Raw genomic sequence first — 15071 nt, forward strand, 5'->3', positions numbered from 1 at the left:
ACCTAGCAACGCAAAACGGTAGATAAACAAATGCGTGGATACCAGATCCTGCCTTCCCAAAGCGGTAGGACACTGAGCTGCACACCAGTAAATTAAGTAAATAAATGTCATACTTTGTGGATTTTGTAGTGGGGTAAAAGTGGTGCTTTCTGTAGATTTTAGAATGATTGCATTGCGATTCATGGGTGCCGCCATTGTGCACTGTCGCCATTGCTGAAGTGTGCCGTTCTCCGTTATGCCATCTATAGTTGCTGCGCTTATCAATTCTGGTGACTGAGACCATCAAAATGACAGCCTGAATTAAGTTTTGAATAAAGTTTCATGGATAGACGATGACATACAGTGGCAACAGGTGATTAATGAAGCTATATCATGAACTGGTAGAATAAATTAATGAAACGTTCAATTTAAGAAGGACATGTAAAGCTGTACTGAAGACATAGCTATGTGTGGGCTAACTGGCATCTCTTCAAAACGAGTTTGTTAATGAATTCTGGTTTCACTTAAAAAGTTCAAAAATGTCTTGTTTTCAACCCCAAGACCCTCCTTGATCTACCAGCAAAATTTAGAGTAATTTGGGGTTGTTAAATGGTTGTGTGAATTGTTTGTTGTCAACATTATTATTCGGATTTAGCTAGCAACCCGGATGGTTAGTCTTCTGTTAGTTACCAGACATCTCTCCAAGACAAGTTCGTTATTAAATTCTGGTTTCACTTAAAAAGTTCAAAAATGTCTTGTTTTCAACCCCAAGACCCTCCTTGATCTATCAGCGAAATTTTGAGTAATTTGGGGTTGTTAAATGGTTGTGTGACTTGTTTGTTGTCAACATGACATACTCGGATTTAGCTAGCAACCCGGATGGTTAGTCTTCTGTTAGTTACCAGACATCTCTCCAAAACAAGTTCGTTATTAAATTCTGGTTTCACTTAAAAAGTTCAAAAATGTCTTGTTTTCAACCCCAAGATCCTCCTTGATTTACCAGCGAAATTTTGAGTAATTTGGAGTTGTTAAATGGTTGTGTGACTTGTTTGTTGTCAACATTACATAATCGGATTTAGCTAGCAACCCGGATAGTTAGCATTCTGTTAGTTTACCAGACATCTCTCCAAAACAAGTTCGTTAATTAATTCTGGTTTCACTTAAAAAGTTCAAAAATGTCTTGTTTTCAACCCCAAGACCATCCTTGACCTACCAGCGAAATGTTGAGTAATTTGGGGTTGTTAAATGGTTGTGTGAATTGTTTGTTGTCAACATTACATGCTCGGAGTAACCCGGCTAGATAAAATATCATGCGAGTTTTAATGTATCCCGGGGCAACGCTGTTTTGTTTATCTCTCAAAATGGCGAATATTACCCATAATGCATTTCGCGCCGGTAATTGCGAACTCATTTATAGGTTCAGAGGGGGGGGCGGAGGTGCGGGGAGCAATTTATGGGAAAAAAATTGTTTTAACTCCCATAGTCATATAACAATTGTTAATAACACCAAGGAAAACTGATTACATTAAAAGTGCCCAGGACGTGGCCACTGCTCTGGTAGAGTGATCCCTTAGATGAGCAGGGGGAGCACGCCCCTGAGACACATGTGCTAGGGCTATGGCTGAACATGTTAGTCCTGCACATGTACAGTAGATGTGTAACGCGCCCCTGAGACACATGTGCTAGGGCTATGGCTGAACATGTAGAGATGTAACGCGCCCCTGAGACACATGTGCTAGGGCTATGGCTGAACATGTTAGTCCTGCTCATGTAGAGGTGTAACGCACGGACAGGGCATTTTGGTGACTCTGTTCCAGGGAAGAGAAAGGGGGTGCACAGTAGGCATGCATCACAATTGAAAGAGGTGGGAATTTCAGGGATAAACACATGGGGTTAACCGACAGGGCATGGAATTCACTCACACGCTTAGAAGAAGCCAAAGTGACCAGTAAGGCTGTTTTGATAGACAAGACCAGAGGCGATTCTAGCATCTAATCTTTAAAGGTGCCCAGCACCCAGTGCTGACGGTGGTTCCTGACATGAACAGCAAGCGCTCCATGTCTATCTCAGATTTGAGATTCTGTAAAAATAATAATAATAATAATAATAATAATAATAATAATAATAATAATAATAATAATAAAAAGGCTTTTGATTTTATTTAAGAGTTCAATCAATGAAGGACTATCCACAAGTCAGGAAATTATTTTTTTCTCTCCACTAAATCTAAAATACATGACCTAAATAGGTAATCCGTACATAGGATTGGTGAATGAACATTGGTACTAATGCTGTGGAAAATGGTCAATTCCCATTCATCTCTGTGGGAGAGTCCTCACCGTTTCAAACAAGCCAACTATTTTTTTCAGGCTGACCCTGTATTTAAGAGAGCTATTAAAATTGCCCACTCTTGGGACAGTTTTAATATGAACAGGAACACATTTTTTAAAATGGCAGCCATCTTGGATTTTACCATTAAATAATAATGAAAAAGTTGGAAACAGCTGGGTTTGTTTTAATTTCTTCCTAGAAGTAAAAAAACACCCCACCAAATCGGTAGGAAATGTTTCTACACTTACAGATTAATCTATACTAGGACGTAACAAGGTGTCATTATGTGACATTATGAGTCTACATCAATCATGTGTGTGTGTGTGTTTGAGAGAGAGAGAGAGAGAGAGAGAGAGAGAGAGAGAGAGAGAGAGAGAGAGAGAGAGAGAGAGAGAGAGAGAGAGAGAGAGAGAAAAAATGGAGCAAGGCTGTGTTGGCATCATGTCATTGGCAGCATGTTTGAATTAAAGGCTGTTAGAGGTCCTGCGTAATGACTTACTTTGTGGTGGCAGGCCTTTCCTGCTGTCTGCTCTTCTCACTGGAAGTTCAGGATCAGGATCTGTAGAACAACACAGAGACACATTCAGCCATACAGACCTTACATCCATGGGAGGCCTGGTAATGTCAGGAAACTATAATTAATTATAAATATATAATATCCTACAAGGTAAAGCCAAAGTTAGGATAATATAAACGTTGACACAATCAACTGGTGTGTGTCCTTGGTTACAGACCCCGTCAAACGTTTTGCAAACAGCAAATTTCCTTCTCTTCCATTATTCAATTAAGAAGTTTACGACTACAAGATGACTGAAGCTTCAAATATGTCATCTTTTATTTCCTGGTAGAATAATGAGTGATGTCTGTAGGTGCCCAACGCGTTCCCCCTGCCCAATGTGTTCCCTTATGACTTTCACGTTTTAAATGTTTATTTTGCAGCCGTCAGAACATTAGCACGAAGAGACATGTTTTGTATTTATTTTATACCTTTACTTTATATCGTTGTTTTACATCAAATGCCGTTTGTCGCTGTAAATAACGTGGCATTATGCTCTGAATTGTTAGTTGGTTAGCTGACCAGTTCAGCGTTTCTGTGACGGTTCTATATTATTATAAAACAGACTTCCTGCAAAATAAACACTTAAAACGAGAAAGCAAAAAATTAATGGAACAGATCAAGAAAAAATTCTCGCATGTGCAAAGGGAACCTGTCGGGCACCGACAATGTGTGAAGCAGGGGTCCGTTTCTCGATTCTTGTCGTTGCTAACCGTCTTAAGACCGTCTTACCATTACCTTGGACGTAGTGGTGAGCGTCGCTCTTGAGTCGCTCTTACGAAGGATTTTGCTAACGTCGTTAGCAAAGACACTTTTGAGATACGGACCCCAGATCAGGACATGCCACCCTGTGTTTGAATCCACCCATTCCTTTCAGAAGAGCAAACCTATTACAACAGGTAACTATCAGGGCTTGACATTAACTTTTTTACTCACCGGCCACTGTGGCTAGTGATTTTCCCAAGCCATTAGCCATTCAGGTATTCCACTAGCCACAGAATTTAAATTGTTTTTTTGTCTTTATCATGATGGTGTACGTCTAACCTCAGAAGATGAGGTGCTAAAACAAGAAGAGTGTATAGCTTTCTACATGAAAGTACATCAATCAAATAGAAACTGAGTTACAAACAATCAAGCAAATAGAAACTGAGTTACAAACAATTTATACACAAGGGGCAAACAACAGAATATAGTCTACTGTGATTCGTATGTCATACCAAGGAATAAGCTGCCAGCCTAATTGGCTAGTGACTCTGAAAGTATTACAGTATACAGCCAAGTTTTACCAGCATTTGGCTAGTTGGCAGGTGCCAGTCTCAAGCCCTGGTTACTATATGAGGTTGATTATTCAAACATACATTTCCTCTGCATAGCATAGCATGAACCAACATGAAGATCGGAGCACTATCTACAGATGTTGTCACTTCAATATGCTCACGTCATTACCTTACCGCGGAAGCGTACCGTGGTCATTACACACTGTGGACATTCGGAATACGGGGGCAGTATAGCACTGCTTTTGCAGAACAGCGTCTGCCTGTGTTTGTGCGTCTGCTTGTGCTTCCGTGCTTGTCCCTCCCCAAGTTTTAGTAGTAGTAGAAATACAGTCAGCAAATTGCATGTTTTATTTAGCATTGGGCATTTGATAGGGCATTTGATAATAACACAAGTGTGAGCCCTAAACAAGACCACCACGTGAATTTAAACTCGACTTTTTTTCTGTCTTGCATTCACCATCTCCCAATCCGCCCCTAACTTATTTCTGCACTATTCAAGTCAGGAACGGGTATCCTTAGGATACAGAGTTTGCATGCCTACAATTTGAACCGGTAAAGACAATTAAAACCGAGTCAATCAGACATGAACACTATTGTAATTAAGTTTTAAATTTGGCGACGACATTCTGTCTTCAGATCAGGACATGCCACCCTGTGTTTGAATCCACCCATTCCTTTCAGGATAGCAAACGTATTACAACAGGTTACTGTTACGTGTGGAATATGAGGTTGATTATTCAAACATAAATTTCCTCTGCATAGCATAGCAAGAACCAACATGAAGATCAGAGCACTCTCTACTGGAGAACAACATCCATTTGGTAGATAAGAAAAGAAAAATAATGAATCAAATCCATCCTACAAACAATGGACACAGCATGAACAACCATTTGGAATGCACTGTAAATTAAACACCCACACACACACATATACACACACACACACACACACACACACACACACACACACACACACACACACACACACACACACACACACACACACACACACACACACACACACACTAGGGGTGTGTTCAAAATATCGGGAGCGGGATACATCGTCGCAGACCTCTTCACGATACACGTATCAATACAAACGGGATGTGTATCGTATCGTGAGATTGTTGCCAATGCTCATCCGTAACACACACACACACACAAATTACTCACGTGCTGTGATCTGTGCCTTAGTTGCTGTTGTGAGATAAAGAAGAACATTGCTGTAAGTCATGAGTAATACACAGCAGTCAAATAAGCATGTTGAATATGTGATCATGCCAGCTACTTATAAGCATGTTGAATATGTGTTTATACCAGCTGTTCAATAAGCATGTTGAATATGTGATTATGCCAGCTGTTAAATAAGCATGTTGAATATGTGATCATGCCAGCTGTTAAATAAGCATGTTGAATATGTGTTTATACCAGCTGTTCAATAAGCATGTTGAATATGTGTTTATGTGAGCTGTTCAATAAGAATGTTGAATATGTGATTATGCCAGCTGTTCAGTAAGCATGTTGAATATGTGTTTAAATGCCAATCCCATTTGTCCAACCTGCTGCAGATATCTTGACTAGTTCTTGCTTGAAGATCGAATCCAATTTCTCATTCAGCTGCATCTTCAGTGCAGAAACAGATTTCTGCACGGGCTCAAAGAAGCGATTTTGGCTGAAGGTCCTTCTGGTCACAGCACTGCTTGGATCACCAGGGATGGACACCATGTTCTGCACAGAGACCATTGGTATAGGACAAGAGTCATCATTTCCAATTGGCCTTTTTCATGTGATGAATTATTTTGAAATTCAATTTGAAATTCTGGCCATGGCTACAATAGATGAAAACAAGAACGGTAGACTCTAAGAAATGTTCATAAATGTACAGAAGATGTTCTAATCGAAAGTATGTTACCATTTTGTCATTGAAATTATTGTTAACAATTATCCACCCACTCCATGAACAAAACCAAAACAATTATTTTACTGATGCGCAGCCGCAGAGCTACTGTACGGATCAGGTAAAAATAGCCTTTTGGTGATATTAACTAGAAATGCACCCAGAGAGTGCAGACCTCTGCCGAGGAAGCTGTGTGATAGAACACTGGACTATGTTACACTCTAATTTTCACACACACACACACACACACACACACACACACACACACACACACACACACACACACACACACACACACACACACACACACACACACACACACACACACGCGCACACACACACACACACACACGCACACGCACACACGCACAATGTTACACTCTATTTTTCTTCGAGTCTTTCTGCCTCGTTTTTGTGGAGTTCAAAACTGGAACATCAAAATTCACCTTGTGCAGCAATGGTGAAGAATCTTTGTAGAATTCACCACCAAAATATAATCACTTACTTACAAGATATATCATTATTACCAAATTCAATCATCTTTAGAAGTAGTCCAAAATAAACCAAAGTGAAATGAGTGACTGCATACCAGAATTAAGGTGAACATTGTAATAAAACTTTTGGTAATTTAACTGATTAACCCAAGAACTCATTTTTAGATATATCAGGTATTGTCTACCTTGAGGAAGTAGATGGGATCCTGAGTCAGTGAAAGCTGCTTCATCTCAGCATCTGTCTTCTTCAGTTTAGCAATCTCCTGCTCCAGTCGCTTCAGGAGTCCTTCAGCTCGACTCACCTCAGCCTTCTCCTGAGCTCTGATCAGCTCTGTCACCTCAGAGCACCTTCTCTCAATGGAGCGGATCATCTCAGTAAACATCCTCTCACTCTCCTCCACTGCTGTCTGTGCACCAGACTGATATGACACCCGCACGCACACACACACACACACACACACACACACACACACACACACACACACACACACACACACACACACACACACACACACACACACACACACACACACACACACACACACACACACACACACACACGCACACAAACACGCGCACACACACACACACACACTGTCTTCAGCTTGTTTGAAGAAAAAAACACAACACCACATACAAAAGGCCACGCCAGCCCAAACTAAACTCTTCAACTGCACCTACTGCTACATGGGGTGCCATTGAGAGTAGAGATGCACCGGATCCAGATTTTTAGGATCCTGCCGGATACCGGATCCACTGCTTAAGATCCTGCCGGATCCGGAACCGGATACCGGATCCTACGAAAGGGTCGAAACACATAGCCAACTGGCACACGTGGGCCCTTTTTATTACGTTGGCGCAAACTATTTTTAAGATTCATTGGCTTACTGCCACACTGCCTTCAACAGCCGCTTCCAAAGGGCTTTCACTCCATGCAGCGATTGGGGTTGTGAAAGACTGACTGAAAAGTCTAGGCAACATAAAAAGTAGTGATGTCCCAGATCCTGATTTTTAGGTAACTGCCGGATACCGGATCCACGGCTTAAGATCCTGCCGGATCAGGATAGTCTGAAAAACCCTATTATCCTGCCGGATCCGGAACCGGATCTTGGATCCTGTACATCTCTAATTGAGAGCATCCTGACCAGCAGCCTTTCTGTCTGGCACGGTAGCTCTCTAGCTGCAGAGAAGATGGCACTACAGAGGATGGTGAGGACTTCCGAAAAGATCACCAGATCACCCCTTCCAGCCATTCAGGACCTGAACATTTCACCCTGTTCCAAGAGAGCTATGAAAATCAACAAAGATCCCACCCACCCAGCACACAAACTGTTCTCCCCATAAGAGATGCATAAGCCCACTACCATCAGGTAAGTGATGAATAAGCCAGGTGAGGCACACTACCATCAGGTAAGTGATGCGGTGATACACAAGCAGACTGGGAAACAGCTTCTTTCAGCAAGCTATCAGACTCGACACATTCACCAGATCACCCATACCGGCCTTTCAGAGCAATGAACACCATCGAAGACCACAAATTCTTCTCCCTACTACCATCAGGGAAGCACTACAGCAGCACGCGGTGCTACACAAGCAGACTGGGAAACAGCTTCTTTCAACAAGATATCAGATTCATCAACGCACTGAACTTGAACCATCTGACGCACATCTTTGCATGTTGACTCGTCCTCCACAACGCCCTGTGACAGGTTGGGGTTAGGGGTGGTTTTGGTCTGGGCACAATTTCACCCTTGCTGGTTTTGCTGTTGTTGGCAAAAGTAAAGCAGCAGACACAATACTTTACTGGCAAGTTAGGGTCAGGCATGGTTTTTGTAAGGGTAAAGGAGAGCATTTTCACCGAAATTTGCCGTGGCGACAATTTTGGTGACGCGGAGGGAAAACTATGTGAACCTCGCCAAGTGACAAAAGCGCTTTGCACCACGACTTAACTGGCCAAGGCATCGCACCTCAACGAGGAATGCACTGATGTGAGATACATACGCTTTACATGATGCCAGTCTGGCGTGAGATACATACACCTTTACATGATGCCAGTCTGGCGTGAGATACAAACACCTTTATATGATGCCAATCTGGCGTGAGATACATACGCCTTTACATGATGCCAGTCTGGCATGAGATACGTACACCTTTACATGATGCCAGTCTGGCGTGAGATGTGAGATACAAACGCCTTTCCATGATGCCAGTCTGGCGTGAGATACACATATTTACATGATGCCAGTCTGGCGTGAGATACACAGCCTTTACATGATGCCAGTCTGGCGTGAGATACATACAACTTTACCTGATGGCAGTCTGGCGTGAGATACATACGACTGTACATGATGCCAGTCTGGCGTGAGATATATACGCCTTTATATGATGCCAGTCTGGCGTGAGATACATACTCCTTTACCTGATGCCAGTCTGGCGTGAGATACATACGTCTTTACATGATGCCAGTCTGGCGTGAGATACACACGTCTTTACATGATGCCATTCTGCCGTGAGATACATACGTCTTTACATGATGCCAGTCTGGCGTGAGATACACACGTCTTTACATGATGCCATTCTGCCGTGAGATACAAACGTCTTTACATGATGTCAGTCTGGCGTGATATACATACGCCTTTACCTGATGCCAGTCTGGCTTGAGATACATACGTCTTTACGTGATGCCAGTTTGGCGTGAGATACATACGCCTTTACCTGATGCCAGTCTGGACACACAGGTCATGAGTAGTGGCTACATGTACAGTACAATACAAGACATTGACTAAGTCATGGCAAGCAATGTTTGTGTTATTGTGGTTGTAACTCGACCAACAGCATTAACGCCTCAGTCATGCTTGTGTCACATCTCTTCATAACTACTATCTCACCACATAACCTGAAACCTGAGTGTTACATCTCTTCACAATTACTCTCTCACTGCATAACTAGAAACACCCTGGTGTAGATTGTCTTCTCCTCTGGTCAGTTCTCACCTTGAGAGTGTCCAAAGCCTTCCGAAGCTCCCGAAGCTCCTTCTCCTTCAACTGGATTATCTGCTGGCATCTCCTCTGGCTCTGACCCAACCCCTCCTGGAACACAAGACAACAACAAACAGCACGATCATGAACACTTTGCTTGGAACATCCAGCTGAGTCAGAAATGTGTTGTGATTTGCTGATGTCCAATTTATTTTTCCACCGATTTAAATTCATACTACTACCTTAAAGGGGCACTATGTGAGATTTTTAGTTGTTATTTTCCAGAATTCATGCTGCCCATTCACTAATTGATTGGACAGCCAATGGCTCTGGTCTGCGATATGTTGTTTTTGAGTAACTGTCGGGGATTGGGTCAGGGCTGTCCAATCATTTCAAACCATAACTGAGTGCAAACGCCCCACTTCCTGCAAACGCGTCAGATCACACAACTTCCAGACAATGAATATGAAATTAAATGGTAGTATTATGGGACGGTCAGGACCAGGCTAGTGCTTAGTAGCAATCGGGGTCATTTGTCTATTTACATTTTTAATACTACCGTGTGTGTTGGTAGGCTTGTGATGAGGTCAAGGGCACGTTTGTTCAAAAAAGATTGCTGAATGAATTCAGTCATGCCGTTTCACCCAGAAATTATTTGGTGACAACTTGCTGTAAAGAACGTTAGCTGGTTCAGATCCTGTAGATAACACAGCAGGCTACTTTATGGCCTTTTATGACTTTATGGCTTAAAGTTGGCCTGCTAATGTTTTACAGTGTGTTGGACTCTGAACCTTTTATCTAGTTAGCACTCCCTTGTTCACATCCCCAAAACATTAAAAATATACATTTAGTTTATTCTTGTGTAAGACCTATTATTACAATGTACACATACAGGCCTACATAAACTATACAAATGAGTACCCAAAGATATTTGTAAATACATATTTCTTACCTTTTTCTGACTCCACTCTGCCGCAGCGGCAATGGTGTCATGGCCTTTATGATCGTCCATTGTACACAGGTAGCAGATGCAACTCTGGTCGGTGCGACAGAATATTTCAAAAACCTTCTTATGACGGGGACAGATCATCTCCTGTAGCTGGCCTGTGGCATCGACCATGGTGTGATTTCTACCTGGGATAGCTTCATCATGAACTCTCAAGTGAGTGTCACAGTAGGATACCAAACACTCCAGACAGGACTTAACAGCTTTAAGTTTTCTACCGGTGCAGACATCGCAAGCCGCATCTCCAGGTCCAGCATAACAGCGAGCAGGAGCAGCAGCTTGGATGCTGGTCTTCCCGAACTTCTCCACCATTTCAGCCATCAGAGGGTTTTTGTAGAGGACAGGTCTGGAGTCGAAGGTGTGTTTGCACAGGGGGCAGCTGTATTTTCTTTTCCAGTCCTCCTGATCCCAGCAGCCATTAATGCACCTCATACAGAAGTTATGTCCACAAGGAATAGTCACCGGATCCCTCAGCAGCTCCAGACAGACTGGACAAGTGAAGGAGTCCTCCTCAAGAGAAGACGCTGACGCCATGTTGTAGCTCTACAGAACACCAAGTGCACACTCTGAGAAGCAGCAGCAGAGTGACAGCTGACTACCTCAGAACACTAAGTAGGAGCTCAGGGAGGGAGGGGTTGGGGATTGGCCAATCAGAATCATTCTTGCTATCAGGAAGAGGGAAGGTAGGACCAGGTATGAAGTCGGTGTGACGAGTGCACTCTAAGGAGCGACAACAGAGTGACAGCTGACTTCCTGTAAGGAGGAGCCTGGGGATCAAGGGGTTGGGGATTGGCCAATCAGAATCTTCCTTGTCATCAGGGAGGCGGAAGGCGGGACCAGGTGTGATGATGACGGTGTGACGAGTGCAATACATTAGTCTCATACAACTTTGTTGCTGTCGATCAACATTGATGAAGTACGTCACAAAGAACTTGTTGTCACGACGTGGGTGGTATTAAATACAGCGCATTTAAAGTCGGCTACAAATATGAACGAGACGATGACCTCGCACCAGTTTGCTCTACTAACACACCACGTGTGAGGAGTGGGGGTACAGGCAGTCAGGAGGAGCTGAAGTGGGGAGCAGTGCAAACCTGTGTAGGGGTGTGAGACAAGACTCATATACACACGTGAGTGAGTTGTTGACCAACCAGTTCATGGGAGCGTGACCTCGGAGGCGGTCTGCAGACGAGCGTTGAAGGGGATAAGCAACTGCAGAGGTTGCCAGATCTGACTACAGTCGCATTCATCCCGCGATAGTTTGACACCATGTGACATGTCACCTCGTCCACGCAACATGACCGAAATTTTGAAGTTTGACAAGAAATCTAACCGTCATGCAGCATTTTCATCCAGAGTGCATTGCTGTCTAAATTGATCGACAGCAACAAAGTCGTATGGGGCTAGTGTTACACTTTTCCAAACACCACCTATACATTGCCCCCAGGATACATTCCTGTTATCCACCAACGATTTATTGGCATTATCCAACTGCTGTCCTTGACGTTTCGTTATAGACTCACCCTGCGTCCATGTAGAAAGCAATAAAAAAAATCTCCGCTGTCAGCACCAGACTGATAAGACACACACACACACACACACACACACACACACACACACACACACACACACACACAGACGCATGCATGCACGCACACACACACACACACACACACACACACACACACATACACACAAACACACACACACACACACACACACACACACACACACACACACACACACACACACACACACACACACACACACACACACACACACACACACACACACACACACAGGAGCATATAATTACTATATAACTAGTATACTACAGTAACTATTGTAATGTTGATTATGAATCCAGCTGCTTTGCAAAGTGTTTGATTTGTTTACACTGTGACTAAATGCATGTAAGCCATGTCAGCCTGTTTACACTGTGACTAAATGCATGTAAGCCATGTCAGCCTGTGGTTGTGAGGTGGGGTTCCTCTGGCAAACAGCATTAGATCCAAAGCCTGATAGCCAGAAACCTGCTGCAGTTTGTCTTCTCCTCTGGTCACTTCTCACTGCTGCAGATGGTCTTCTCCTCTGGTCAGTTCTCACTGCATAACCAGAAAACCTGCTGCAGATTGTCTTCTCCTCTGCTCAGTTCTCACTGCATAACCAGAAACTAGCTGCAGATTGTCTACTCCTCTGGTCAGTTCTCACTGCATAACCAGAAACCTGCTGCAGATTGTCTTCTCCTCTGGTCAGTTTCTCACTGTGAGAGTCTCCACAGCCTTCCTCAGCTCCTGTAGCATTGTTGATTGAAATTAAACTGTTTGTCAGCAACACAAGCCCCCACAAGATAGATATGGCTGCAGCCTAGGGCCCCCCACATGCCACCCCTCACAGGCTAGATATGGCTGCAGCCTAGGGCCCCCCACATGCCACCCCTCACAGGCTATATATGGCTGCAGCCTAGGGCCCCCCACATGCCACCCCTCACAGGCTAGATATGGCTGCAGCTTAGGGCCCCCACCTGCCAGGGGCCCCACAGGCTAGATATGGCTGCAGCCTAGGGCCCCCCACATGCCACCCCTCACAGGCTAGATGTGGCTGCAGCCTGGGGCCCCCCACCTGCCATGGGGCCCCCCCCCACAAGCTAGATATGGCTGCAGCCTAGGGCCCCCCACATGCCACCCCTCACAGGCTAGATATGGCTGCAGCCTAGGGCCCCCACCTGCCAGGGGGGCCCCACACAGGCTACCTATGGCTGCAGCCTAGGGCCCCCACCTGCCAGGGGGCCCCCACAAGCTAGATATGGCTGCAGCCTAGGGCCCCCACCTGCCAGGGGGCCCCCACAGGCTAGATATGGCTGCGGCCTAGGGGCCCCCACCTGCCAGGGGGCACCCACGACGTAGATATGGCTGCAGCCTAGGGCTCCCCACTTCCCGGGGGCCCTCACAGGCTAGATATGGCTGCAGCCTAGGGCCCCCACCTGCCAGGGGGCCCCCACAGGCTAGATATGGCCCCACTTGCCACCTACCTGATTGGCCAAAAGTGAAAAAATCCAGAATTGTGACAAGACGCAATATTAGAAAAAAAATCTGTTGTCTTCAGAGATCAATATGAATTCCTTGTCCATAATTATGACACTGTAACTCTGTAAATGTACATCTGTAAATGTACGACACTGGGGAAGCCGTGGCCTAGTGGTTAGAGAGTTGGTCTTTCAATCTGTGGGTTGCAGGTTCAAATTCCCCCTGACCTCTCCCACATCCATGGCTGAAGTGCCCTTGAGCAAGGCACCTAACCCCACACTGCTCAAGGGACTGTAACCAATACCCTGACAAATAATAACTCTAAGTCGCTTTGAATAAAATGAAAGCGTCAGCTAAGTGAAATGTCATGTAATATAATGTAACTTATGACTCTGTAAATTCGTCACAATATATGCCTTCTGGGGGGGCCCACAGGAACCGGTAGCTTAGGGCAGGGTTCCCCAACCTTTTTAGCACCAGGGACCGGTTTGAGTCCCATTTTTTTTTCCGCGGACCGGCAGTCACGCGTTATAATAATAGCAATAATGATATTAATATTTCACCAATATTAGCCTAGTTATTATTATTATTATTATCATTTGTTATCATTGTTATTATGAATAGGTCTAATAATAATATTATCAATTAAGTCTAAAAATAAGGCCTAATCCTTTTCCTTCACTCAAAATGTGTAACAGCCTACATTTAAACATAACATTTAGTATTTGACTATTAAACTGACAATTACCCCACTAATTTGTGGAGCCAGGTCATAGGGCTAGTGGTGCAAGGAATGATCACCCAAAACTACTACTACTGTAGGCTATTTTTCACCATGCGCGAAAGTGCGCTCTCTAGCCATGTTAATTTTCATTGAGGACAATGCGCAGTGACATTCACGGCTATTATGACTGGGTTATACTGCGGTTAAGGCAGCCGCCTTTCGTTCATCCGCCTTTCAGTTTAAAAACAACGTGCGCGCATATACTATTACTACGGGTTTCATGTGTTTTGTAGCCTACGACGTTGTCTACTTTCAGCCAAATACTTGAATGGTGTAAAAGTGAAGTTATTTACCTGAACGGCGGGTGGGGGAGTGGCGGCTGGGAGTGACGGCTGGCTTGACCATATTCATATAACGTTAGTAACGCTTGAATAGCGGCGGCTGGGAATGACGGCTGGCTTGACCATACTCATACAACGTTACTATAACGCTTCAGATAGCGGCGGCTGGGAATGACGGCTGGCTTGACCATATTCATACATTAGCCTACTATAACGCTTCAGATAGTGGCGGCTGGGAATGGCGGCTGGCTTGACCATATTGTTACTAGCGCCTCAGATGTAGCCTAATGTTTGCTTCTCTTGAACTACACTGACTCTGCTTTTTCTCACATTTTCCTGGAAGCTTGACAGGTCCATCAAGAGTCGGACAGCTATGTTCCTTCCAAAAAAAGTAAAGTCTTCAGTTTCGAAAATTCACGTTGCATTGCCGACCCGCCCCCCCCCTCCTCCTCTTTATCTTCAT

The 15071-nt window shown here is 44.2% G+C and overlaps 2 protein-coding genes across 2 annotated transcripts in view; one reads left to right on the forward strand and one right to left on the reverse strand.

Moving 5' to 3' along the window:
* LOC134446451 (tripartite motif-containing protein 16-like) overlaps positions 1-11051 on the reverse strand; it is a 15855-nt gene extending 4804 nt beyond the window's left edge. The window contains exons 1-5 of the mRNA XM_063195818.1: positions 10464-11051; positions 9527-9622; positions 6719-6952; positions 5702-5870; positions 2850-2869 (exon numbers count right to left, since the gene is read on the reverse strand). Coding sequence (XP_063051888.1) covers positions 2850-2869; positions 5702-5870; positions 6719-6952; positions 9527-9622; positions 10464-11051 — 1107 coding nt within the window. The remainder of the gene's footprint in view (positions 1-2849; positions 2870-5701; positions 5871-6718; positions 6953-9526; positions 9623-10463) is intronic.
* A 314-nt stretch (positions 11052-11365) lies between these two features.
* The window catches only part of LOC134446452 (U5 small nuclear ribonucleoprotein 200 kDa helicase-like), an 11692-nt gene continuing 7986 nt past the window's right edge, over positions 11366-15071 (forward strand). The window contains exon 1 of the mRNA XM_063195819.1: positions 11366-11371. Coding sequence (XP_063051889.1) covers positions 11366-11371 — 6 coding nt within the window. The remainder of the gene's footprint in view (positions 11372-15071) is intronic.

Source organism: Engraulis encrasicolus, chromosome 3 (assembly GCF_034702125.1).
Source record: "Engraulis encrasicolus isolate BLACKSEA-1 chromosome 3, IST_EnEncr_1.0, whole genome shotgun sequence".
Lineage (NCBI taxonomy): Eukaryota > Metazoa > Chordata > Actinopteri > Clupeiformes > Engraulidae > Engraulis > Engraulis encrasicolus.